Source organism: Euwallacea fornicatus, chromosome 3 (genome assembly GCF_040115645.1).
Source record: "Euwallacea fornicatus isolate EFF26 chromosome 3, ASM4011564v1, whole genome shotgun sequence".
NCBI lineage: Eukaryota > Metazoa > Arthropoda > Insecta > Coleoptera > Curculionidae > Euwallacea > Euwallacea fornicatus.
This window is the reverse complement of record NC_089543.1, coordinates 1799721-1827034: the sequence shown is the minus strand read 5'-3', so window position 1 is coordinate 1827034 and position 27314 is coordinate 1799721. Positions and strand designations below refer to the sequence as shown.

The 27314-nt window shown below is 32.9% G+C and overlaps 1 protein-coding gene across 1 annotated transcript; it reads left to right on the top strand.

Moving 5' to 3' along the window:
* nAChRbeta1 (nicotinic acetylcholine receptor beta1) lies at positions 1-27268 on the top strand. The gene is made up of 10 exons (XM_066301813.1): positions 1-338; positions 473-609; positions 11229-11273; positions 11331-11440; positions 14815-14905; positions 15172-15519; positions 16267-16460; positions 16514-16675; positions 21017-21254; positions 21489-27268. The coding sequence occupies exons 1-10, from the start codon at positions 272-274 to the stop codon at positions 21651-21653; spliced, it is 1557 nt and encodes a 518-aa protein (XP_066157910.1). The 5' UTR covers positions 1-271; the 3' UTR covers positions 21654-27268.
* Positions 27269-27314: the final 46 nt, after the last annotated feature.

The window sequence follows — 27314 nt, the reverse complement described above, 5'->3', positions numbered from 1 at the left end:
CGAACACTCCAGGAATTTGGTGTGGCGTGTTTAGGCTCGCTGTTTGTTACTACGGTCCTGAGTTGCGACGATGTTTAGTCCGAGTAAACATGTCTGAACAACACAAGAGTGAAATTTTTTTCGTGAGTGAGAGGCGTGATTTTTCGCTTATTTTCACGTAAATTTAGTCTTTTGGCTTTCTTCTACATTACAATGGAAGAAGCCAAAAACGGCCGCATTTTATATCGATGATATTTAGAATACTTTTCATACCCTCGCACGAGAAACAGTCATGTGGACAACAATAAAACGTTTGGTGTTTCCTTGGGTGCTACTTTTCCTTCACGTTGCTCATTTAGGTAAGCATGCAATTTATTGCCGGCACACCCACTGGAAATTTTTCTACTAACCTTTACGATGTAAACAAAGCCCCTCCCCAGAAACAAAGACTATGCAATTCCTTATTCAACACATTTATATATCTCTTTTCCAGTCAACTGTTCTGAGGATGAAGAACGACTTGTCAGAGACCTTTTCCGAGGATATAACAAATTGATACGCCCCGTTCAGAATATGACTGAAAAGTTGGACGTTAGATTTGGTTTGGCTTTCGTTCAACTCATCAATGTTGTGAGTACCCTTTTTTTATTCGATATGTACAAGTCCCAGCATCGATTCATTAGACATTTCCTAAACTATTAAATAAATAAAACACATAAACTTTAGATGGATTCTCTAGAATTTAGAATATGTAAATGCATTGCGTCTAGAAGGCAATAAGGCACAGCCAGAGTTAACCTATAAACCAAAAAGGGTGTGTTTGTGTCACCCCAAATTGATATTCTGGTAGTTGTGCTAACTTAACGGCTTTCCTGCTTTATGTAAAGCCAAATAGGGAGAGACATTATTTATGATCAGTTGAAAGCTTTTAGATTTTTTAATATTGAACCATGAGGTTTAAGTTATGGTTTGTTTTAGGTTCTGTTAGATTAGTCGAATGGAAGCAATGTTTAGAATAATTGTTTTAACAGATTGCGTTTTCGAAACGAGATTAATGTACCTTTGGTGATGAGTTATCCAAATCGATTTTCCGATACGCAACAGCTTTTCTAATCAAAAACATAATTGAGTGGTTTCAGTGGCTGTTAGTAGGCCAGTAGCAAGGACCTTTTTTAAATCGCATTTTGATTGATTTATTTCAAGCAAATATAGAAATTCTTTTACGTTAAATTTGCCTGTAACTATATATGTACATTTTGTCAGAGATGGTTTATGGGATCCCTCTACCTATTTTTAACATTAGTTTTATCCTCCCTATCGGATTTTTGCATGTCTTGAAGACATCATATTTTTGATAGATTAGCCCATAACGAGAGTTTCTCCTAGATACAACAACTTTACCTCACAATTAAAAAGTCGCGGTTTTAAAGTATTTCAACGATGGTGTATTTTCCACAACCTTTATTGACCTGATTCAGATTTTTATCAACAATCCCATTTTATCGCGTCAAATAGGTGCGTTTTTAAAACCTAGAACCAACTTTTATATAGACAGCATTCCTATAAAAGCACTTAAGACTGCTTTCTGGAAAAAACTGCTTTCATTGAGTTGGGCAGCTACTTTAAACCCAATCCACGACTGTGATGAGAACTGAATAGTGAGTGGATTAAAATTTGCAATTCCGAAATTCTCAACTGTCTTCTGGGAATTTGCAGTTCCGAAAAGTCTCAAATATCTGTATTATTTGTCAGACAACAGAAAATACCAAACGAGTTTTCTTATGATCATAAAATAGAATTTACTTGAATTCACATCAGCAGCCCCTATATCAAGGATTTTTTAAATCGTTAGAAGAAATGTTTAGTTAAAAGCAGGGTAAAAGAGGGCAGTTGGTAAAATTAAATCAAGCAAACACTTAACACGCAAAAAGCAAATCTTCAAATCACTTTTAGACTTATTAAAACCTGAGATGAAGTGTATCAAATTCATGAATAATCTAATTAAAATAACTAAAAACATATATAAATCTGAGATCGAAAGCCGTTAATATGTATTTAAAGAACGAAATTAAAAAGTTAAACTAACAATTATTTATCGAAAAGATAACGAATAATATAGGAATATGGTAAAATTGGAGAGGCACATGCAACTTTGGGGTATTTTTAGGGCTAAAAACTTTTTTTGTTTTATAGTAAATTCTCGTAAAGCAATCTTGGTTAGAAAAAACTTCCTATTAGGCAAATTAGATATTAGAATTAGATAAGCATTTTTATGATTTTTTATCCTAGCCAAAATCATTATCACTTGACTCAAGTTAGTAGGTATCAGTCTGTTAATAAATGACATCTTTTATTAGTTTTAATTGGTACATTCCAAAGGCATCCTTAAATGCTTTTACATTATTCATGTTAGTGTAATCTCAAATTCGGATAAAATCAAGTTAATTTTATTTACGAATTTTTTTTTTTTACTTTATTTTTTTTAAACTACTTTTACTAATTATGTGAATACATATCCTTGGGAAATTTCCTTATTGTTTTAAATATAAGATTTCCTCTATATTGTATTTCCGGTTTAAAGAGTTTTAACTTTTTAATTAGTAAAATTAATCCTTCCCTTCTCCAATATGGAATATTTACAGTAGCATTACTATTGAATATGTTTTACAATAGTGTAAAACTGGCCATTCAAACCAGTTAATAACGGCAGAAGTGAAAAAATTTAATACCTCTCTTCAAATAAGTTCTATTGTCATGGGCTGGGTTGAATGTGCTTTGGAAAATGGTCTGAATGCTTTTGCAAGAGAGCAATGTGATGTATAACACTCAATATTAGAAATAACTGGGAAACGAGGTACTATTGCAAAAAGTGAAAGATTTTTAAGCGCACCTTTAAGAAAGTTGAGTTGGAAGATGCCCAATAGCACATGCCTTATTCTATTTTTTTTCGAGAATAATTCTATCTGGTAATACTTTAATTTACACCAGACAATATTGGGCAAAAATGGAAAAGCTGCATATTCATGTTAAAGGCAGGTGAACGAGTATGCTTTCAATATAATACGTTTTGGAATCATTATCGAAATTCGTGTGCATAAGGAGAGTATCACGAAAAATATCCAAAATTGAAGATAGATAATCCATTAATATTTGTGATCAGGTCTGAAAATTGGGAAGTTGGTTGTGTGACGTTAGACCAAGAGGACTCAATATTCTAACATGAGCAATGTAAGATATCTAAAATTTTGATAGGTACTATAAAAAAATCTTGTTACCAAAATGAACCTACTCTAATGCAAATAATAGTGCTAATGATGTTTGAGTTGATTGGTTATAAAACACTCTAGTGGAGGAGTTCTATTCCTAGACCTGAGAATGGCCATTTGATAGATGCTGCAACAAAGACGAATCATGGAGTTCCTAGTAGCTAAAATGGTTCTACGTTAATGAATTTCGGTATACATAATTATCACATAACGTTAATTATTAAAAGCAAACTGGGAACTTATGTAGACCAGAGAGTAATAACTTAGCAGGACTCTATTTTCTGACACAAAAAAGCTCTCTCACTGCAAGAACACGAATTCGGGAAAATTCTACGAAGTAGTTACATAATCCCACACTTTGCCTATTTTGCGATAAAAAAAAAATCAAGATCTAGCTATTTTCTAGTTATCCCCAGTGTCTGTTCGTCAATTCCTCCATGACGTGCTTGTCGAATGCTGCATTAAACCCAGAGCTACTGTGTGTTAATAAACAACGTAACGTACGATTTTACCGTAAAAGGCATGTGTCAATAAATCGAGCACCATTGGCATGAATTAAACTTTACTGATCAAATATGTTCAGTTCCGAACTACCAAAAGTACGATTTATAAAGAAATAATTAAATATTTGTGTGAACGTTATGGGTTGATAAATAAAATAAAATATTTTTGAAGGACAGTGGTTTTTGTAATAATTCGGAGAAACATTTGAGCGAAAAAAAGTTCATCTAAAGGTAAATCGAATCTAATTTTACTCAATATTCTACACAGCAAACCTAACTGATATTTCAGTTTAAATCGGTATAAGTTAAAATGTTCATCTATAGACCATGTTCAGGCTTTCTCGCTGTATAGGATAAAATCATCAATCATCTCCGCTTCTTCTATCTCGACCCACAATAAACATTACCTTGCACCATTTTTGTTTTAAAAATGCATTTTAGGGTAGGTTAGCGCTACTAAGTCATCAAGACATTAAGTTGCGAGGGAAAGTTCATTTTTCTTAGTTACATGCGTTGTAGTTTGAAACTCGTCGGACCATAACTCACTTTTTCGGCTCTTATTTTGAGCTTTTGTATGCTAATGGTCTTAATAATGTAGACAAGTTTTAATTAAATTTTCTTTGAGTTAGATCGCCTAAATTTGAATTCAAATAAAGGTTTTTGCCCCAATGTGGAAGTCAATGAGCTTTATAGTTTTTAAATCCATATTAATTAGTTCTGTTTGGCCCTTTAATTAACTATAACGATTTTGAGGACGTACAAATGTGCCGCTACCATGAAGATAGTTTTTCGATTAAAGCATGAAACTGCATTTCGGCGCTCATTAAGTGTAATATAAATTTAACGAAATAAAATTACTTCCGAACTAAATATTGTTCTAGAATAATATTATCCAAGCCTTGAATTTAATCGCTTGCATTAGGTGTTCATTCCCTGTTGCCACTAAACTCACAGAGCAATGGAATCTATTTTTCTTATCTGTGTTCATTAATCACCATAATTCAAGCACGTGCATGCAAATCAGATATTCCTTTGTTCGAAGAAAACAGTCCTCTGATTGAATAAATCGAATTCAGGGGGCAAAATATCATCGCAAACAACTCTAACTCTCCGATAAATAAGTTGCCTGTCCTCTATATAAAGGGTTTGCTATTTCGGTCACTTCACAGTCTCTAAGTACAATTTCCTGCTCCGCATTCGGGCTGAGAGTGGTGTTTTCATTATTAAATTCACGTTCTCTCATACATTCGATTTTTTGTCCAGCAAAAACCATAGGTCGCAAACGTTAGAAAATTGTGTTAGGTGCTGAAAAAGACACAATTCATCGTGTTACTGGGAAATAAATGGGTTTTACGAAATGATAGCCTAAAGCTCATTTCACACCCTCCCTCTAATTTTGTTAATACAAGGAGTCTTTGTGTTCATGAATTTCGTAAAAAAAAACACCCTCCCTATCGAAAAATGTATTTAAAATCTCGCCTCGGGCAATGAGTGTTATTGGAAAGGTATCTGACTGTTTTTGAACATTATCTTAATTTAAAGCATCGTATGATATTAAAGAGGCTTTTAAAATTCACCATACCTCATTCCCGAGTCTTACTTCCTAGTGGCTTAAAGAAGATCCTGGTTTAAAATTAAATGAAGGATATGTGCCCTTGAGATAACAGGGTTAATAATAAATGAATTTCCCTTCTCGAACTGTCGCAAAATTTACTTCAATTCAAAGGGTTGTTTCATTAAACCCGTAATATAACTTCAACAAAGACGTGGCAAGAAACCCAGTACTTCCTTTTGATCCCAATAATTTACTTCAATTTGCCCTTTGCGAAAGAGCTTTTAAAGGCCGAATCAAAAATACAAATTTTAATTGTATCTCCTGCTAACCATCAGTTCGAATTTCAATCTTCGTATGAGCCAGTTTCGAATGGAAACTTCATTGGAGAAGGCACTACATTAATTCGCTCCTAAAATCCAATGTCTAAAGTAATTTATAACATCCCAGTAACGGGATGATCGAAACAGATAAAACTAATTTAAATTCATTCTTGCCGCTAACAACTCGTTAACATGGAAGACGCAGACGGTACCAACCACTAAACAAAATTTTTTGTCTCTTAAGTGTCCATATTTTTCAGCAAATTTATCGATCAAATTAACTGACACTGTGTATTTTGCTTAAACTCTTAAGATAAAAGAAACGAGCAAGTCATGATTTGTATTGCAGTCTATGATTTTAGATTACCTAATTGCACGTTACCAATGTCATTTGAGAATTACTTGCATTGAGACTAAGCTATAGACTTTTAACATAATTGAGTATACACTGCTTGCAAAATTCTACAGTAAAGTAATTATTTTTATTCCAATTTTAATTATGCATAATTTAAAAACAGAGACGTATTGAAATTCGGTTTGTTGAGTTCTTGACCGAAAAATTTTGACGATACTACTGAATCTCATGTTTTCTCATTTAAAGAAACAAATCCCATGTAAAGTGATTAAAAACGTCTTAAAAATATATTCAAAGTATGCTATTTTATTGTTGTTATGTTAGTTTTTTATTGCAAAAGCAACTTTAATTTTTTTACAAGTACATCAAAAGAGTCCAATACAAATATGAAGAAAGAATCATTTTTCAGAATTTCTGTACTATAACTTTATTCGTATTCGGTAAGGAGGTTTGATAGAAATTCATTTATTTTACATGTTCCAATATTGTTTATTTCTAATTTTCGAAAATATTTCTTATGGCGTTATTCGAACCTTTCAAGGAAAGATGTATTATACATAAAAAATTCCACTATTTCAGAAATTTCTGTATAACCAAGTATTGAGGCGAATAAAACGAATTTTCCAGAATTCTAGTTTTTCTGATAGCTCAGGGTCTGCATAAATTTTGATTGCTATCAGATTGGAACTTTTTTGACGGGATTTGATGCTTCTCGATTTCGTTTCGAGGCATCTTTGAACAAAAAAGTCAAAGCCACAATCAGAAAAGAATTACGTCCTAAAATACTAAAGCATTTGCAAAAAATATATATAATAAAATTAAATTAAAAAAATGTGATAAGTACTTTGAAATAAAACGCGAAATGGTGGAAGCAACAAAAATTTTATTAACTTTTCTCTTCTTTAATTCCAATAATAATTTTATCGAATATTGTTACAAATAAAATTTAATTATTGACGTTTTATTCCATAGCTTGCTTCATCAGACGAAATAAATTCATGCCCAAAATGTGATTTTTATTTCTGCTACAGAATTATTACAATGTAATTTTTTTAATGAAATTTGGTACGTGTGATTTTAGATCCAGGGGTGCACTCAGATTATTTGTTTAAAAAATTAATAATTTTAATTTTAAATATTCCTTAGAGTTTCTGGGGTAAGGGTATATGCAACATAAACATACCACTCTGTAGTACTCATTAACTTAGAAAATTTTCAGCAATTGTCAGATTTTTCCACATATACGGAATGATTTGGATCAAATGTTGATTTTGGAAAGTGCATTTGCCTTATAGCAAAAATCCAATTGCCAGAAAATGCCATGTAGTCTTTGAAATGACTTTTAGGCACTTTTATTTTAGAGCACTTTTCAAAATTGCGAAAATGAGTTTCGATTTTCCCTCCCACTCCGTCTCCAAAACTAAAAGTGACATTAGAATTCCGTTTCGCCAGGATTGTTATTTGGCATATCGAAAAGATGTTCCACCAATTGTTCCAATATTCTCCGAGATTTTAAAGCTGAATAACATATATTCTCATCTCAATCTACTAGTTTTGAAACGTCTGTTATTGTCATTTAAATTCAGAGTTTTCTGCATTTGATGGTTATTTAAGCCTGGTTATTATTTCTAACTGGGTACCACATGGATGCCTACTTGGACATCTTCAAAAATGATGCCATGTAAGTAGGAAATAAATAACATTATACATTTGTATTCTAAGTCTACGATTTTTTTAATTTACTAAATATTGAAATGAAACACCCGGGCCAAGGGCTGTATTAGCTGCGTAGAAAGTGGGCATTGGAGCGTCCAAATAATTTTAGGAAAAGAGGAATATGTTTTACCGATTTTTGACAATCCCTCCATATATGGCATGCCAAAAGTAAAGCATTACCCAATTTCCCGGCAAATCTGTTCTAGCTTTAGAAAAGGAAATCTGTTTGCCATGCCCATAGAATTAAAAATTTCTTTGATCAAAAGTTATAATAGGTCCAAAGAACCAAATGACGGCATAAATACTTTATTTCTGGTGTAAACACTCGGTATCAAATTTATGGACTTTTGTTAACACTTTGGATTGTTCTACTAGATTTTTCAGAAGAATTTGGTTCAAATTAATGAAGCAATCTAAGACTGTATAGTCATAAACTTGGTCCTATTTAGGTAACCAGAGCCGTTCTAAAGATTAAACAAAGATAATTGCTCTTGGAACCTATTTGCGAACATTACTATTAAGCTTAGGTTTTGTTTCGCCTTGCGAAATATATAGGATTTAGCTGAATTGTGCTCAAATTTGAAACAAAGCAATCTGCTGCTAATGACGTTTAAGTTGGAGATAAGTATTATCCAGTTTCAGTGCTTTGAAACCCGGTCACATATATTTTAGAGTAAGTTTTGATGTAATTTATTGCGTCTTCAAACTTGTCAAAACTGATGATTGCCATAGGGGAATCATTATCTTGTATGTAAATCCTTGCTCAAGCTCCTCAGAAGCTAGGGTAATATTCGGAGTGAACAAAAATTGAGTAACACAAAGTTAAATTATGAACAGCAATTTATATGTAAATTCTCGTCTCTTGCCTAATCTACCGAAAATTATATTAGACCTTAACCTTTGCCTTCAAAAGTGACATAAATTAACTCATATGATATTTTAATTAGATGAGTTTCTCTTGCCCATACTCTGTGGTAATTGCCCAAATACGGTGAATTTGCCTTCTAGAACAGCTTGTTTGTTAGTCAGTAAAAAGTAGGAACACCTGCTGTTGCTAAATCTCATAAATTAGTTTGAAATGTGAAGGGTGAAGGGCATTCCCCAGGTAAACTAGTTCCCTCCTTGGGAACAAGGACCGTTAATAAAATATTTAAATTTCAATCTTAAGTTCCTCAACGCTGAGGAATCAATCCCCTCCTCTAAACTGAAAAGGTTTGACAATGAGTCCAACTCCCCCCCCTCCCCGCCAGTTTTATTTGTGTGGCGAGTTATTCCCTGAAGTTCACTGATAAACCTATTATCTGGCGAAATTTCGAAACTGGGTCAGTGTGCTAATTTTTACTTTACTGCTTTATTTCATGAGAGCATGCTATTCAACCAAACGAAAACAGGAAAAATATATCTTTGTTGTCCTAGTTTCACGGAACTTTATAAAATGACCGCTTCATCCTTTAATTTATGGACCTCAACATCAAAACTTGTCTGAGATGAATTTTAATATCCACATTAGGAACTCGTACTCGTTTGGCTCTAATTAATCTTCAATTAATCACTGTTTAATTCAATATTCCTCCATTACCTTATTATCCGCAAAATCAGGATTTGGTTTCTTATGAGTAGAAAAAGGATTAAAAGTAGCAATTATTCCGCTCGAGGTCGTTTAAGTAGGAAATTAGGCCCACTTAAAGTTACTCTAAATCTACACTAGTTACCGGCCATTATTTGGATTGGAAGCACTTAAAGCATCTTACAAACTTCACGTTAATTTTCCAAAGAGCCTTTAGAATGCTTTAAGCCCTTTAGGCAGATGCGTCCAAAATATTTGTCCTGCATAGTTTCAACATGCTAGGAGAGTTATCTGAAAAACTTCCAAAGAATTTTAATTTGCCTCTTAATTATTACAGTTTCCGAGTTATTATTAGATTGATTATTAGTTAGTAATTAGCAAGGGGTTGCACAATCTCCAGTCAGGCATTTCATGCTGCTGTAAGCATTGAATCAATTCGACCCGAACTTCAGAGTAATACGTCCGTGAAATATGATAGATTTTAAGGTGAACCATGTCGAGAGAGACAACAATTAATTCTGGCTGCCTCATTTATACACCTCAAATAACCAAAACAGCAAATTTCAGTAACCGGATACATGCAAAATAGATCGCTGCTATTGTTTCGGGAAAATTAAGTGATTTCTTCGAACGAGGCTTCTTTAATTAAACACGGAAAATCGATTTATTTTGAAATAATTTATATTAGAAGAATTCATCGGAACATCAGGTGGAAAAAGTAAATTTTCCTTCGAATTGCTGAAAATTAATTTAGATAACAATTTCCAAAGATTTACTTTTGTAGGTCTATTGTAGACGCCATTTTGAATAGGACCGTCAGAGGACTAAACGGTGACTTCTTTCTATTGACTATGATACCGTTCAGTGCTATACCTGTTCCATATACAACCAATCAGCGCAGAGAAACCGTTCAGTCCTCTGTTGGTTCCATACATAATGCCGTTCATGATAGAATTGGTGGAACATTTCTGGATCTATGCATATTAATATATTTTAATTATTTGTTTAGTAACAGAAAATTGATAATATGTTTAGAATTATCGGATAATTCGATTGTCTCTACTCCGTAACCGTTATACCTGGTTTAAAATATGATTCGCAAAAAATACAACAAAAAATAACTCTGACAACCTGTATATCGTAAACCATCAACTTTTGTACAAGACAGGTTTAGTTTAAAAAAAAAACAGAAAATCTCTGTAAATAGTAACAGTTAAACCTCTCCAAATCTCATGAATCATAACCAACACTTCGAAATAGTGGCGTATGCTCTAATTCCTTATCTAGGGCATGTACTTGGGTCGGACGGAGAACTGAATGGTTTGACTGCCAATCAGGCAAGAGGAACCGTTCAATGCCCCTGCAGTCTCACTCTAAATGACGTAGACGACTATGCATTTTTTATAAGACCCATACTTTGATTTCTTACTGGGTGAGATGGAAGACTAAACAGTATCGCCACCAATCGGACAAGAGAAACCGTTCAGCTCTTCATCTGGGCAATTTAATATGGCGTCGGTCATAGTCATTAACTAATGTAATAAACGATCCTACTCTTTTGAGGTGTAACTAACAAATATTAGTAAACAGAACTGAAACAAAATTATTTACCTTTCGTCTTTAATAACAAAATCAACACTCGCCGTCTTTTATACATACACAGTTTCTATTAGGTCTGCTATAATTTGAATTTACTTATTTCCCAAAATTAGCAAACCCATTGTTAATCATTCATTTGCATTGCCTTAAGATAAGACAAACTTAATCATTTTCCGTGACTTCCCTAATATTATTCATACCTGAAGCAAATAAGAGGGTTCTTGAATCTTAATTGATTGACACGTTTGAGCGTAGAATGCGCTAAAATCTGTAATAACTGCGCATTAAATCTTTGCAAAAACTTTGTTTTTGGTACTCTAGAAGATGAATCTAACCGATGTTACATACAAAGTTTTCTTGGGTTTCAGAACGAGAAAAATCAAATTTTAAAATCAAACGTCTGGCTTAGGCTGGTAAGTTCGATAAATTAATGTCTTTAGACACAAACCTCAAGATTTTGATATTTCCAGGTATGGAACGATTATCAGTTACAATGGGATGAAGCTGACTATGGTGGAATTGCTGTCCTCAGGTTACCTCCAGACAAAGTGTGGAAACCTGATATAGTTTTATTTAATAAGTAAGTATATCGAGCTAAAATACTGCCAAGTAGTGATTGATTAAATATTCAATGTTCTTTTTGTTACTCCAGTTTCAAACTCAGGCAATTTGCATCGTTGGCTTGACCTTCTTATTTATTTATTGCCCTACGTTGGGTGTAAAAACATTTAAAAAAAAGGAATATTTTCCGGTAATAGTGATTTATTTTATGAAGCCGAAGAGGATCATTAAGCTCCCTTGTTCCACAAATTTGTAAGAAACTTACTTTTATTTCAACTAATTTAAGATCAACTTTGTTTTGTTTTATATAATTTTTTTAAATGAAATATCTGTTTGGCAAATTCGCTCTACTGAAAAATACTTTTTCGGATTTTATATACGTGAATATTTTATGTTAGAAAAATAGTCCAATTCGCCAAATTGCCGTTTTCAAAGTATTCCCTTGAATCACTACTGGCTATTAAGGCTTTTTATATTTATACAAATTTTAGCTCTCGATACAAGCAAAGGATTCTTTATGTGAATTTTTGCTTTCATCCCAACGCATGCAATGCTTAAAGCGCTGTTCACTTTTGCATGTTACTGATTAAAATTTTAAATAATTCGTTTTCATTTCAACACTAAATACGTAAAAGAGGTTCTTGTTCAAATTACAGTTTTATAAAATAATATTGACATAAAGTGGAGCAGTACAAATTTTAAATTATTTAACTTCTCTTCCAAAGTTTGAGGAAACACAGTGACTTTATTCCTCAAAAATTTTTCGACACTTGAATTGATAAATGTAAAACACAGTAGCTCAGTGCAGAAATGCATTTATCCACACATTTTTGCACGGATCTATATCTCAAAATGTCCTCAAGGAATGTAAAATTTCTTACTTTAATCAACTGGATAGTTCTTTCTGATGTGCGCTTTCGAAATAGAAACTCGATTTAAAAAACCAGCAGTTAATCAATGTAGAAATTAGTTTATCGAGATAATTTTGTTCAGCATACGTCTTAAAAGCACCTCTTGAAATACACAAATTCTCACTACAATCAAAAGGAGAGTTATATTCTTTTCGGGAGAACTTCAAAGGGAAAAACTTGATATCAAAAATAATCGATTACTTATAACATTCACCATATTATACCCCTATTGAGACGTACATTTTTTGAAATATATTTACACAGTACGTGCACCATTGGTGAGACTGAAAATGTTTTATTTGTATTACCTCAGTGTTAATTAATAATTTGGTCTTCAAAAATTAAATGACAGAATAGACAAAAGTCAAGAGCAATAAGGTCGAAAAAATAAAAGTTTCTTAACGGATTTTGACTCATTTAAGGTCTAATATATTCTGAATAATTGCTCAAATTGTTGTTTCAATTTTAATCTGCTTGAGCTAAATCGAAAATCAAAATTTTAAAAAGATTTATATTAAATATTACTAGAATTTCTTTGATGAAGTTATGTAAATTTGTGCTGTATTATGTCTTCCCAATAATTTCTCAAATAGGTATTTAAGTATAAAACCATAAAGAGTAGTTTACCAGAGATGACTTTCGAGTGGTGATTTCTGCTTTAAACTCAGTTAAACAGAAAATATAAAATATTGGAAAATTTGAGAGATAAAGTAACTAGAACTTCTTGATAAGTTTTCGCCAATCAAGAAATTCTGTTATCAATTATTTATACAGAAAAAACAGGACCAGATTTTTTGAATAAGTTGGAAAACCATATATATGTACATATATATATCTCTTGTGACTAGTAGATGCTATAAAATTCTATCAGATCGGGAGGGCGAATTCTAAAAAGGAAACTAAATCCAATAGGAGAAAAATTGTATCATAGCTATCGAATCTGAAATTTTAGATTCTTTAGATTATTGAATCTAATGGCTGATTTGAACTCCCAGCTATTTTACTACTAGCAAAAATTCTAAATCAGGTGAGTGACTTGAAATGATATCCCTGTATATGTAAATATATACGACAAAAAGCTCTCACTTTATTTGGCAATTTTCCCCTATTGAAGCTAAAAATGTCTTTCGAGCTGTTAAATTATTAATGCAGACATTTAAAATGTTAATATTTTGACATCACTCGGGAAGGTTACCCTGAATTTAAATGTTTAGTGCTTTACATTTTTATTGCTTATCTCGTTTTGGGATTTGTTATTGTATTGGACAGAATTTTGACGCAAAAAAACCTTTGAACAGTGACTGAGAACTTGCCACCCCTTAGCAAAAAATCTACCCCAAAGATTCTTTAAATTCCTAAACAGCATCCTGATATTTCGAGAAAAAACTGTGATTTGGGATTTTTTACGGCAATCTTCCCTCGGGATGTTAAACGTATTTATTAAAAATGGTTCCAGTTGTATTTTTCTCACGTAGAACTGATACGATGTGATTTTTATAAAAAGGGAAGTTCATAATAAAGGAATGTAGCCGAAGGCAAGACGGTGAAGATTCATGCTTCAATAACGCCCTGCCTTCTCATATAAATTTTTATGCAAAATGTAATATATTTTTTAAAACTCTGAAAGAATTGTACTACCTCTAACACAATGGCAGAAACATGTAATAGCACATTATACTTGCATGAAAATCTACTTATTCCTATGAATCCATTGTCATTTTGTGCCAGTTTGTGACAGCAATTTGTGAAAAACAAAAGGCCTTAACGCTTCAAAATTCAATAGAGCTGTCACCAAAATGGTCGTGATATTTTTAATATATGTGTGTTTTGCCTCGTCGCTACAGACACTCGTACAAAACCGTGTGGAATAAGATCATTTCCTTACCGCTGCGCGCGCAACCCGTGGGAAATGAAAGAATGGAAGTGCTTTTGGATATGTTTCTTGAACTAGTAATAGTACAATATCCTGACTGTCGTTAAAAAAATTACATCGGTTCATGTGTCATCTCTGACCCATCATACTTAATTATCGATGGGATAATATGGGTACTTGTTATTCAAATGGTTCGGGTTTATTTTGAATTTGATTTTAGGGACCTCATTGCAGGAGGTTAATACGAAATCACTTTTCAAATTTACTTGTTGATTTAATCTCACCATTTAGAGGATGATCAACTTTACCTTCGTTGTAAACTCATTGTCTTCCACGGACTTTCGTCGTGTTATAAAAATCCATTGTTCGAAAGTTGACCATAATACTAAGGATTATTCCATATAAATGAAAACAGAAGCTCCTTCCTCGTTGAAAATATTTTTGTTTCATCTCAACATCTTGAAATATGATACGCATTTTAATATTAGACGAGGTAGAGTATTCCCTTTTTTCTTTTCGCTTCCTTTCAAATGAGAACTGATTTAAGTTAACTTAAATTGGCATATTTACAAAAGAATTAGTAACAACTTTAATTAATGTTTATTTCAGTGCTGATGGCAATTACGAAGTCAGATATAAATCAAACGTACTTATATATCCCAACGGGGAAGTATTATGGGTACCACCTGCGATTTACCAGGTAAGTCCAGTAAACTTTATTGCTTTTATTAAGCGCTCGTAATATATAAAACGTCTCTGATCTACTACTCAAGAGGAATGAAAAATAATGTCTTTATATATGGGGGTGCCAAAAGCTTTATTAAAAGAAATACGATCGTATACGTACTTGTTTCGGAAACGTAGAAACGAGGGAGCCATTGAAATAAAGAATAATGGTCTTTGGTTCCTTCTCTACCCCCTAAGATGATAAATCTATTGTTCATTAAATACATGCATTTATTTCAGAGTTCATGTACCATAGATGTAACATATTTTCCATTCGACCAGCAAAAGTGTATAATGAAATTCGGTTCCTGGACATTCAACGGTGACCAAGTGTCTTTAGCGTTATATAACAATAAAGAATTCGTAGACTTATCCGATTATTGGAAATCGGGTACCTGGGACATTATCGAAGTACCCGCCTACCTCAACATTTACGAAGGAGACCAGCCCACTGAAACTGATATCACCTTCTATATAATCATCCGAAGAAAGACTTTGTTTTACACAGTGAATTTAATTCTTCCCACGGTTCTCATTTCGTTTCTGTGCGTTCTAGTTTTCTATTTGCCAGCAGAAGCAGGCGAAAAGGTTGGTAAATACTTGCTTGCATGCAGTAGGAATATCGACTCAGACAGTGCTTCTCATCCTCAACCTAGCACAATATTTGTAAACATTGAAAATATGATTGGAAAAAATTTCAAAGGAGCGTAAATGAAGGTCCTCAGAAAGGTTTCTTCAAAGCGATGAAGAAAACTAGGGTTGCATAAACTGCCGACCAAATCAACAAGATAATTCCAATGTTTGTCCCAAATTTAACTATTTAAAGCTTCCTTCTACCAAGGCCATTTTTTTGTACACAAATTTGATCAAGCATCCCATTGTCAAATTAAAGACATAAATAAAATGAAAAAAAAAACGAACAGAAACAAGAGAAATAACTTCGGAAGATTATTGGGTATTAAAACACATGTTCAGCACTCTAAGCAGTGGCGAACTCATAGTCAGTTTGGGATGTGCCTAGAGGTTCAAGGCCCACATGAATTTGCTTTGCAATGATTTTCACATACCCCTAAATCCAGAACTAACAAATATTCAAAATATTTTAAATTACCCCGTATGTAACATTCTCCGTTGTCGCCGCAAACCTCGTTTGAATATACTGTACGGCTTCAACACGAATGGTCAACTTTTTAACAATTTTTTTTAACTCAAAAATATCTGAATTTGGGGTAAAAATTGTTGATTTGTCTAGCACTTTATACTAAAGAGTTGAGAAACTGTGAACTGAAACTTCCCTGATATACTTCTCGCAAGTTAACCATAAGCATCTTTCAGGTTACATTAGGAATAAGTATTTTACTATCACTGGTTGTATTCCTGCTGTTGGTCTCAAAAATCCTGCCACCCACATCGTTGGTATTACCGCTCATTGCCAAGTACCTCCTTTTTACCTTCATCATGAATACCGTTAGTATACTTGTTACTGTAGTTATAATAAATTGGAACTTCAGGGGGCCTCGGACACATCGGTAAGTTCGCTCGGTGTTCGTAATTTCGGCATTTCATATATTATGGCCTGCAGGATGCCATCCTGGATTCGATTTGTGTTCCTGAACTACCTTCCAGCGATGATGCTAATGAAGCGCCCTAGGAAAACGAGATTACGATGGATGATGGAGATGCCTGGTATGGGCGTTCCGCCACACCCGTATGGGGTTCCTGGGGACATTCCCAAACATATTAGGTAAGCTGTTAAATCGAATGTAAAAAAAACAGAAAATCACTCTCAACGGAGGTTTAAGACTTTAGAATAAATAAAATAAAGAAAATCCCAAATAATTCAAAATATTGATGAAAAAAGTTCTTGGGTAATGCGGCGTTAATTCATTTAAAAGCTTTGAGGAACTTAGTGAGCAAACGGGGATTTTTATTTGTTCCTTTGTCTAGGGGCATAAAAAATATATTCTTATGTATATTGATTTCCCCTCAACGACCCTTCCGAAATCGAATTAATTCTCAAGAAGATTTATTGAGTGTCTTAATCCGATTATTTTTCAGTTATCACTGGGTGCATGACTGTAATTTTATTCTCAGACTTAACAGCCCTGATTGGGAACCTTTTTACTTTGGCATTTTTTAAATTTACGGATGAAGGGAAGATTAGGAATCCAGGTTGGCAACGATGAAATGAAATCAAATTTTATGCCTCTTTATGAGAAAGAAATTTAATTCAATTACGCTGCGATGTCGTGACAGATTGAAAGTGACTCGGAGGCCTGTTGACTATTTTATTTTTTGTTTGTTTCCAAATAGCGATTAGTGCTAATGAAGTTTGATAAACAGTTGGGACGCTTTTTTAATTATTTTAAAGAAGTAAAAGATTACTTCTCTCTTTAATGTCTCCTGTGTTAGAAGAAAGACATATTGGCCTTCTACAGAAGACATTAACGGTAAGTTTCCTGGCGGTGTATTATCAAGTTGTGTAGCCCTAAAGAAGATAATAAATGTTTCAGAAAACTTAGTTGCTATAGAGTGAAAGCCTAAGCCGATCACTTGAGAATTCACTTCTTTTACTTAATTTTCAAAAACAAGAATTTTTCAACTAAAGTTGAAGTTCTGTGCTTCTGAAACCTACATTCATTGTTTCTGACTTGAATAGATCTTGAGAATCATCAGATTAAACATTCTACTCATTTGGACCCATTCTCCATACATGCAAACCCTTCTTTTACAGATATTATACATTATGGACACAAAAACTCAGGCTGGACAATTCCAATTTCATAGGGCCTATTTAACAAAATCAAAGGAATAATTTCACAGGGTTTTGGTTAGTCTAATAATGATCATATTTTGCTAGTAATTCCGAACATATTCAGTTTTATCGACCCACTGTCATGTCCTGACAATCTTATACACATGCCGTTGAGCTACTTTGCTATAAAATCTTGTTAACGTCTTATTCCTTCGCCGCCTTGAAAATCCTGTCTTGTGCCCTTAGGGATGATGGGCCTTTTTTCGGTAACGTAAGGCGATTTGATAGCAGTCCCTTGATGAAGGAATAACGGGAAGTAATTTAATAAACTGTAGTTCGATGTGTTTTACGATGGGATGGCCTGAGCTAAACGAACGTCAATGACCAAATAACACAAAAGTTGACAACACAAAGAATCTCTAAAAAAATATAAAATATTCAAAACTCTTAATCAAATTAATAAGACGGGCTTTATAATTTTTTTTACTCAAGATTTGTTGTCTTTCCACAGGGTTACGTGCTTTTATCCCCGGTTATTTTATCCACATAACTCCTGGCTATTAATAATAAGTATTTGGGGGAATTTTACGTTTTTACTACCGCATTAAATTGCCTCCCAATTGCTTTGCCTGCGGCCTTTTTGGGTAATTTCAAATTTAAATAAAACCCATTTTGTTAGAAGGATTAACATATTAGGAACTTTCCTTAATGAGTAATGACTGATTCTCTCAACTAACCCCCTGAGGCAAATCTATGCAAATAAGACCTACGTCTCCTGACGATTACAGATTTTGATACATAACTGACTTAATTAAGTGCGGTATTAAAATATACATCCCTAAATCGATTTCCTTTCAACGCATCACTGCAAAACTCCAAAAGATTTATTCGAGGAAAACTTCATCTCCAACATTTTTCAGCTTCGTAATGAATTCAATCCTCATATTTCTCAAATGCTTAATCAATACAGACTAGATTTCTCCATGTCCATATTTCGTATCTAAACAAAGCCCTGATTTGAAGTAAGTAAGAAAATACCTTTAAAAAAACTAAGGATGTGCTGGAAAAGAGAAACAAAACGAGAAATGGGAGGCTCGAATGATACTGGAATTTTGTCAGTTGTATTGTATGACCTTTGGGTTGCCTTGGAAACTTATCGTTTGAAATTAGATATATTTTACGTGATAGGAAAACGACAGCAGTAATTCCGTTATATCAAGGCTCTAATCAGATAATATGGGCAAAATTTCATTATTTCGTTTACACAACGAGGGTTGTTATCTAGGAGATTCATTAATACCAACCTAATTCAATACCCCAACATTGTGGGAAAGTAAAAAATGTCAATTCAATCAGCCAATCCCACTTTGGGTGTTTAAAACACAAGATCGAGGATCATCGAGGGTTCTCAAAGGTAATTTGTATGCAAATACCGCCTCAAATTAATTTACTCTTGCCCTAGGTTTATTTCCTTTAAACGTAATTTCGTTCCAAAAGTCATGTTAAGTGATATTAGAAAACTTTTCCCGAAAAAGGTCACATTGAAAAGCAACTTAAATTATTTGAAAAACTCTCTTAAGGTCTTATCTTTTTTCATTCAATTTTGGAACATGTTATATCATGACTGTTTCATGGTCTCGGGCAAAACTCAGGTGTTGAAAGACCCAAGTCTAATTAAAGGAACACTTAAATGTTAGTTTTAGGTGGGATTATATCATTTTTTAATCGTCTTCTTAGTCGGAGGTTTAAGGAAAAATTCCCTTTTGATGGCCAATAAGAGGTAAATTTGGCAGTTGAAAAGTTTCAGACGAAATGCACGATTTTCAAGTCACCCAAAGCATCGAAAAAATACTTTTATCTAGACTTGCAGTTTGGCCGAGACACCATAAGAAGGAATTTGGCATGTTTGATCTTTACATAATTACTTCCATAACTGTTTCCTTCAAATTAGTACATTATAAGAATCTATTGCTTCAGAAAACCCCACAAGGAAAAGTTTCCATACTGCTAATTCCCTTTAGTAGCTGTTAAGGAATAATTTTAACTTATTCTTCGGTAATAACGTTCTCACGAGAAGAAAAATCTCATCAACATACGGGGTGTTTATTAAATACTTGTTTAAATTTTAAAGAGTGAATCTTTAACTAATATTAGAGATAGAAAGTTGATATGAACATAGATCCGTATCACTTTGGTTCTTGGGGTACAGGGCTAAAAAATAATTTAGTAAGTTCATTATATTTTTGTTCAATAACATGTTAATTTGACGAAATTCTGGTTACTGGGAGTATCGGTGATAAAAAAACAAAAAAATTTAATTAAATTTTCAGTTAATGTTTCGAGCGCCACGTACAGTGTTGTACCTGGATTTAAATAACCATAATGCTTAGTATTTGTCGCTGAAAGCAGCCGTTTTGGAAAAAACGGATTTAGACTTAAACCCGCGTTGAAAGTTTGTAAGTTGGATCACTGAAAGTTTTTAAAAATTAAATCATAATCATAGATCATAGATAGAGGTCACTGCTTTACCAAACTCTAGTTCAAAATGAACAAGACCTAAGAAACAGGATATTTGAATCGTGTGCTATCATTAATCAGACACTAAGTGTATTCGAAAGAGTTCAGTCAATCAGTGTTCAAGTGAATTGATGCATGCATGGCAGTAAGCTGCAGTCATATTCAGCAATTATTGTAAATATTAATAATTTCTTTACAAAAGTAGGTTAGTCTAGTCTTGTCAGTGATCTAAATTTATCACATGATAATACAATTAACCCAAAACATATTTTTTCACTTATTTTTCAAAAACGCTCAGTGATTCAACTTACAAATTTCCGACGCAGGTTTAAGTTTTAAACCCGTTTTTTTCCGAAAAGGCTACTTTTAGTGACAAATTCCAAGATTTACAGTTATTTAAATTCCAGTACAATACTGTATATGGCGCCCTATAACATAAAAAAATTAAGTAATTATTTAAGTTTTTATTATCGATAATCCCAGTATCCAGAATTACATCAAATTGACAAGTTACTGAACCAAAATAAAATCAAAATACCAAACAATTTTTTTAAGCCTTGTATCTCAAGGACCAAAAAGATACAGACCCATATTCATGTGAATTTTTTCTCTCAAAATTAGTCAAAGATTCACTCTTTAACATTTGAAAAAATACTCTATAAACACCCTGTATATTGTATTTCGAGCTTTTTTTCAATCATCACAGTAATTTGCCACTCTTGTAGCAAATTATTGTGATGATTTGACTCATAAATTCCTTAGAGTTTGAACCTATTCTCTAGATATTAAATTAATACGATATATTGTTTCTAGTTCTGTAGAGTCCCAAAGCAAAGTGGAAGTTATGGAGCTCTCAGATCTACACCATCATCCAAATTGCAAAGTGAACAGAAAAACCAATGCCGATATAGGCGTGGCAGTGGGCGCCGATAGCTGTAGAAGAGAAAGCGAAAGTTCCGACTCCATCCTTCTTTCTCCAGAAGTTTCCAAAGCTACAGAAGCAGTAGAGTTCATTGCTGAACATTTGCGCAACGAAGATTTGTACATACAAGTTAGTAAAATTCATTAAGATTTATAAAATTCGGCTGTTAATAAAGAATCAAATCCAGAATATTCAGCACCTCTCCCGATAAGGGTTGAAAGATATCCCCGAGTTAATTTATTTATGAAGACATTTTGCTTCTTTTAATTTAATGCTTTTTAAGTGACTTGAAAAATAAATAAATTAAGACATATTTTTGCACCTAATTTCATAAAATTAAAACTGGACTATTTCCTTTTTCAGACTCGTGAAGACTGGAAATACGTGGCAATGGTAATAGATAGGTTACAACTCTACATGTTTTTTATTGTAACCACCGCTGGCACCGTGGGCATCTTGATGGACGCGCCTCACATCTTTGAGTATGTTGATCAAGACAAGATCATAGAAATATATCGTGGGAAATAGAAAAGAAAACGGGAAATTCTTTTGATCCAGGCTCTTAAATCATGTGGCTTCCATAAGCGAAATTCACAACAAAGGCCTATAGTTCGGTAAAATAGTGTACTGCGACTGGAGGCAAATATTCCAATGATAATAGGTTTATAATAATTAATTATTACTGTAATTGGAAATAAAAATTATCCGTATCGTCCGCACGTGTTAATTCAGAACAATATTTTATTTATTATATCGACAATCGATGAATGAAACTACGTGTGTGCAAATGATATAATAAACGATATCGTCTTTTGTCGCTACCAATAATTTTTGTAGTCTAATAAAATTTTTGATAATGTATAGGACAAATTGCAAAAGGCCATTTTATACTTTTATATTATTCTCTCAATTTAAGAGCAGTATCAAACTCGAACTAAGCGAGATCCGTCTTATTTCTACTAAACCTGAAAAACGAGGGTATGAAATCTACACTGTGTCCCATGTAAAATTTATACCGCAACCCCAAATTGAAACTTTTTTCTGTTGCTTGTAAATCTAATGAGTCTGTAGAGGCAAAATTGACAACAGAAAATGTGCGGAAGCAAAAACGAGCAGAAAAAAGAACAAGAACGACAAAAAGCTTTTAATATGAAACTGTGCCTTAATCATGTATGCTCGAGCTCCAATTTAATATCTCCAAAAGTGATCATTCCAACCAAACTTTCAACCCAAGTCTTATTTCGTTTGTCGAATTTCGCCATTAAACCTGAGTTAAAACAGAAATTTTCCTGATGAACTTTTAAATATTTTTGTACAAATGCGGCATCAATCCCTCTTTTTCTAACACCGACAACTTTTGCAATTAGTTCTACCTAGATATTTATATAACTTTATCAGACTATTAAAACTAAGTTGTTACCAATGGTGCAAAATATTAGAAACGATTTTTTTAAAAATAAATCAGTAGTCAGCTCAATAAATACCGGTAAGGACTTAATTCCAAACACCTACATTTGTCAAAATAAAAGTGTTTAGACTATAGGTTTAGCTTACGATGTCTAAAAGGTAAGCCCTAAATATAATACAGATGCGTTGTACAGGGTGTCTCAGGTTGAAAAATATGCGAGGTAGACCTAATGTGAATTAGAACTTTCCCTTGCCTTGCCTTATTTTACAAAGCTAAAAGGGCGTTGCATTAGGCTTCTTTAGGTAGGAATCGCGTTTTTCCAGGCACCCTGTAATTCATAATAATATGTATCGTCTGGCAGTGAAAAATACTGCTTAAAGGTATACAGGGTAAAAAAAATCCAACTCTCCAATTCATTGCTTTTGATTGTTAGTACCTACCGACATTCCCACTTCACGGCATTAACGGCATACCTTCACAAAGGCTTCTTTAATTGTAATAACACCTTATGTGACCTATAAATTTTGAGAATATTTGTAGAACAATAAAATCACCTAATTCGATACCTATATGTAATCGAACACCAATATCTTTTACATCGACTGATAAGAAGTCGAGTAATGATTATTTAGAGTTTACATTTTTAGGAGGAAAATATGTCTTTCATAATATAATACGTTGATGTTTTACACATTTTACTTTATTTTGACGAATATTAGGTGTATCGACGGTCTTGGCAGAACCTTTAGTAAGTAACTAGACATGTCAAGATTTTACAAATTCAAACGAAATATTCCAAAATCATATATAATAGATTAGAGTAGGATCAATGCATAGGCAGTGTTATACTGTAATAAACCTGTATGATTAAATTTATCAAAATGATACATTCCTCGAAGTTGTCACGTTATAGATGATCACAAGTGTCTGCAAAAAAACATCCTTAAAAACTTAAAATTTTTGTTCTCGTTATAATTTTGTCTATAAGAGTAGCGATCGAATTTAACAATATGATTATTTAGAACGTTAGTACTATAAACGACTGTTTTCCAGTATGGTTGTGAAATGTTTTTCTTTTTCTGTTAGTCAGCAATTGTGCGAAAAATGTATTCCCCCTTGTTAAAAGTTCCTATAAAAGTTTACGTAGTAGTGCTAAAATATAAATGTTCTTTCAAGAAACAATATTTCAGAAAGTGGTGCTACTAAATATTGAAGATGTGCCTAGAGTTAAAAATTATCAGTAATATAGCTATGTTCACATAGAATTGATTCATATAGAAGATATGGGAAACTGCCAAACTCAAACCGCGGGCTTCCAAAATTGCTTGCGTTCTATTTTTTTGCAGGCACTTAATTTTTTAAAATAAACCCCATTTGAGAACTTGGCCTCAAAACGACGAGAAATGAGGATAAATTAGTTATAGAGTTTTATGCATACTTAAAGTTTGTTTGATGTAACCAAAAGTGATGTATGTCTATACACTGTAAAGTTTCAATATACTTGTAATGCAATATAGGTATTACATTCATGTAATTTTACGTTTGTAGCTGATAAATACATATTATAGAATATGTTGGGGTGGCTTCTAGAACCATCCCTAAAGTATATAATTTGTTTGAACTTAAAGTATGATATATACTATACATATAGCAATAAAATTAATTTTGTACTAATTTTTGCAATAAGTAGCTAATAATGCTTAAATTTATAAAGACTATGGATTCTCGATTATGTAAAAAGTCTTGTTAAATAGGTGAAAAGAAACCATTCGAATTCAGAATGCTCAAGGAGAGACGTTAGATAGGACAGAATTCTGAATTTTAAGGAAACTTACTCTCATAGCGAAATATGTAAAAATATGTATTAAACGAACAAAACATTCACATTAATGACTTCATATAATAGTAGGGTGTAAGAGATTTTTGTTCAGAGTAAATACCTCAGAAGCTCTTGGAAATTGACGCAATGCATACATGACATAGTTGTAGGAATCTATCAGTACGAGAATAAATTGAAATTTTTAAACACGGAGACGACATTACCTACAGCATTATGTTTTTGTATTCTGTGGACGATTCTTTGTGATGAATTTGAACATTAAAATTTTTCTCATTTTGGGTATTACGAAACGATTAGGAATAGCAAAAAACTGTTTGAACTTAATTGTCTTATTTTTCAAAAATTTACAAATTAACAAAAAAAACGACATTGATTTTATAAACAAATTAGGTTTACTAAGACTAAACTAGGTCAAAAGAGTACAAATCGTCTTCTTCTATTTCAAACTGTTTGTCAATTAAAAATTGTTAAAATTTGAAAAATGTTAGATTTCAAATGTCATTATCGATCGCGTCGTTCAAAAATAATACAGGTTGTTGCGTTATTTATTTTATTTACGTTATTAATCCAGAATAATTCAAAATATTTCCAATCTAGACCTCCCGTCACCTTCCTACAACTTTTCCATTTAGCCTTTTTGAGAATTTCTAATAAGCCTGAGATATTTGCTGTTAACCAAAATGTGGCACACCCTGTACATATAATAAAAGTAGCTAAAATTAATTCTGTGTTATTAAAACTATGCAAGAATAATTAGAATGCCTACACTCCTGGACATGGGGCTAATGATATATGTTGTCACTTACCATTAGTTAATTAGATTTAAAAAAAGAGGAGCGCAGTTTTCAGAACCTGGTTTCCTCCTTTTTTTCTTAGTGTTCAATTTTTAATGGTAGTTCTAAAGGGTACGAACTTAATAATTATTTCATGCAAAAATTCGCTTATTTCTTGTTCGGAGTTTGAGTCACATTATGCTAAACCCCCCGTCAAGAGTCTTGCAAATTTTCTATCAAACCAGAACCGCATTCGAACTACAAACCTCCATAGAAACAAGTCTTATAAAACTTAACATTCGCACAAGTGCAAGAATTTACAGTGAGGTCCTTAAAGTTTAAGCCTTCACTAAAGGTTAAACTTTAATTATTAGAACTATACAGGTATCACCAGTTCAAGTGGAACATAAGGATTGTATAAATGGGAGAAAGACTGCACAAGGCTTAATATGCTGCTATCAAAGAAATACAACAGAAATGGCCGATCGACGTCTCCACTTGGATATTCGGGTTACTATAGATTCGCTCTCTTCGCAATGGTGGAAATTAAAAAAATATCAGAGCAAAATGTAGCAATATAAATATATGAAAAAAAATGATCCACCGCTAGAACTTATATTCGTAAAAATTCAGAAACGGCGAGATATCTGGACACTGGAGTAACTTCGCCTACCCCAACCCCTATTTTCGCGACTCATTTTGTTGACCTTTTTTTAAGGCATATTAAACCTTATGCGGTCCTTCCCTTACTAGCATAATTTCTATATTTCCACTTGAACTGGTAGTATCTATATATGAAAATTACACGAGAACATTATGGATTGTACAATGTCGGTCCAACGGAATCATATACTCTCACTGAAATTGTCACTGTGATAGTTTAAGTGAGAGTATTTGAGATTTACGAACGTTTTGACTACATTGATTGAAATACTCGTAAGAAAAGCGTTGTATTTCAATGTTCTATGCACGTGATACGCACTGCACTTTCTTTTCGCAACCTCCAACGTGGGTATATTATGCCATTTCGTATAATTGTTTTCTGCTGCTTATTTATAATATTTTCCGTGATTACAAAAATTTAGTGCCTAGGCAGTTAAAGTGATACTTTACAGCATAGGCATTAAAAGTAACTCTTTACAGCCTAATTGGTGTTGCATGCTTTTTTGTCAAACTGAGAGAAAATGTTTTAGTTTTAAACCTAACAAAAACTATGACCGATGTCTTCAGCTCAGGAGTGTAATTTCATACCCACCTTAGCCTTTAATTGTTAAAGATTTTAATATCTATGTTCCTCTTTAAGCAGCTTGTATACAGATTTTATCATTTCATTTTTTTTTCTTTTCAATGGTTAAAACTCTTTGTCACTTTTCCGAAAAACGAGTAAGCATAAGATCTTCGAAAATTCTCACGATATTTTTTTAACAGTTAGGACACACCATAAGAAGGTAGCATTCTTCTAGAGAACTTGAATTGAAAACTTTGCTCAATATATTTAGAATTATTTCCATTACACAATTTCAACCAACAACGTCCAAATATTTTCCTTCCTGTGCATCCTGTAAAATAGTAAAAATCCGGCGTTTCAAGCAGGATGTAGCATTGTTATTGCGGTCTTCCAAGATTCTACGTTGTTGCTTGAAATGTCCCAGTTTATGTTTGAAATTATTAGCACATCAACTGCTCCAAAGTAATTAATAATAAGTATATGTAACTGTAAAATCGGGAGATTAGAATGATGTACTATATTGCACAATATCATACCATCCTTTAACTCTATGCATAGGTGACTACTATATCTTGTATATATTTTTTTAATAAGGAGCAGTTATGTTAGAAGTTATGATTTACTTTAGGTTTGCTCTAGAAATTCGTGAGGCAGAAATTCAAGTAGAATTTTGAGACAAAACGATGAGAGTAACCTGTACTTTTCTGATCGTCTAACTAACCTGTAATTCAAACAAATATCGAACATTTAATAGAAGTTAGTACCGTATAGCACTGCCTGTCGTGTTTCAGCACATAATCGCTTGGAACACCACTGATTGACTACTATAACTTAATAAAAAATACTGTTACTGTTAATGTAATGTATAATACATTAACAATAAAAACAAAAAAGCTAACTGTTATTAAATACTTTGTTTCATTTCCCCATTTCTTGGTGA

Bases quoted from the DNA above. Each gene is read 5' to 3' on its own strand.
- nAChRbeta1 (XM_066301813.1), top strand. From the start codon at position 272: ATGTGGACAACAATAAAACGTTTGGTGTTTCCTTGGGTGCTACTTTTC. The intron at 610-11,228 runs GTGAGTACCCTT...CTTGGGTTTCAG, and splicing joins TCGTTCAACTCATCAATGTT to AACGAGAAAAATCAAATTTT. The intron at 16,676-21,016 runs GTAAGCTGTTAA...TATTGTTTCTAG, and splicing joins GACATTCCCAAACATATTAG to TTCTGTAGAGTCCCAAAGCA.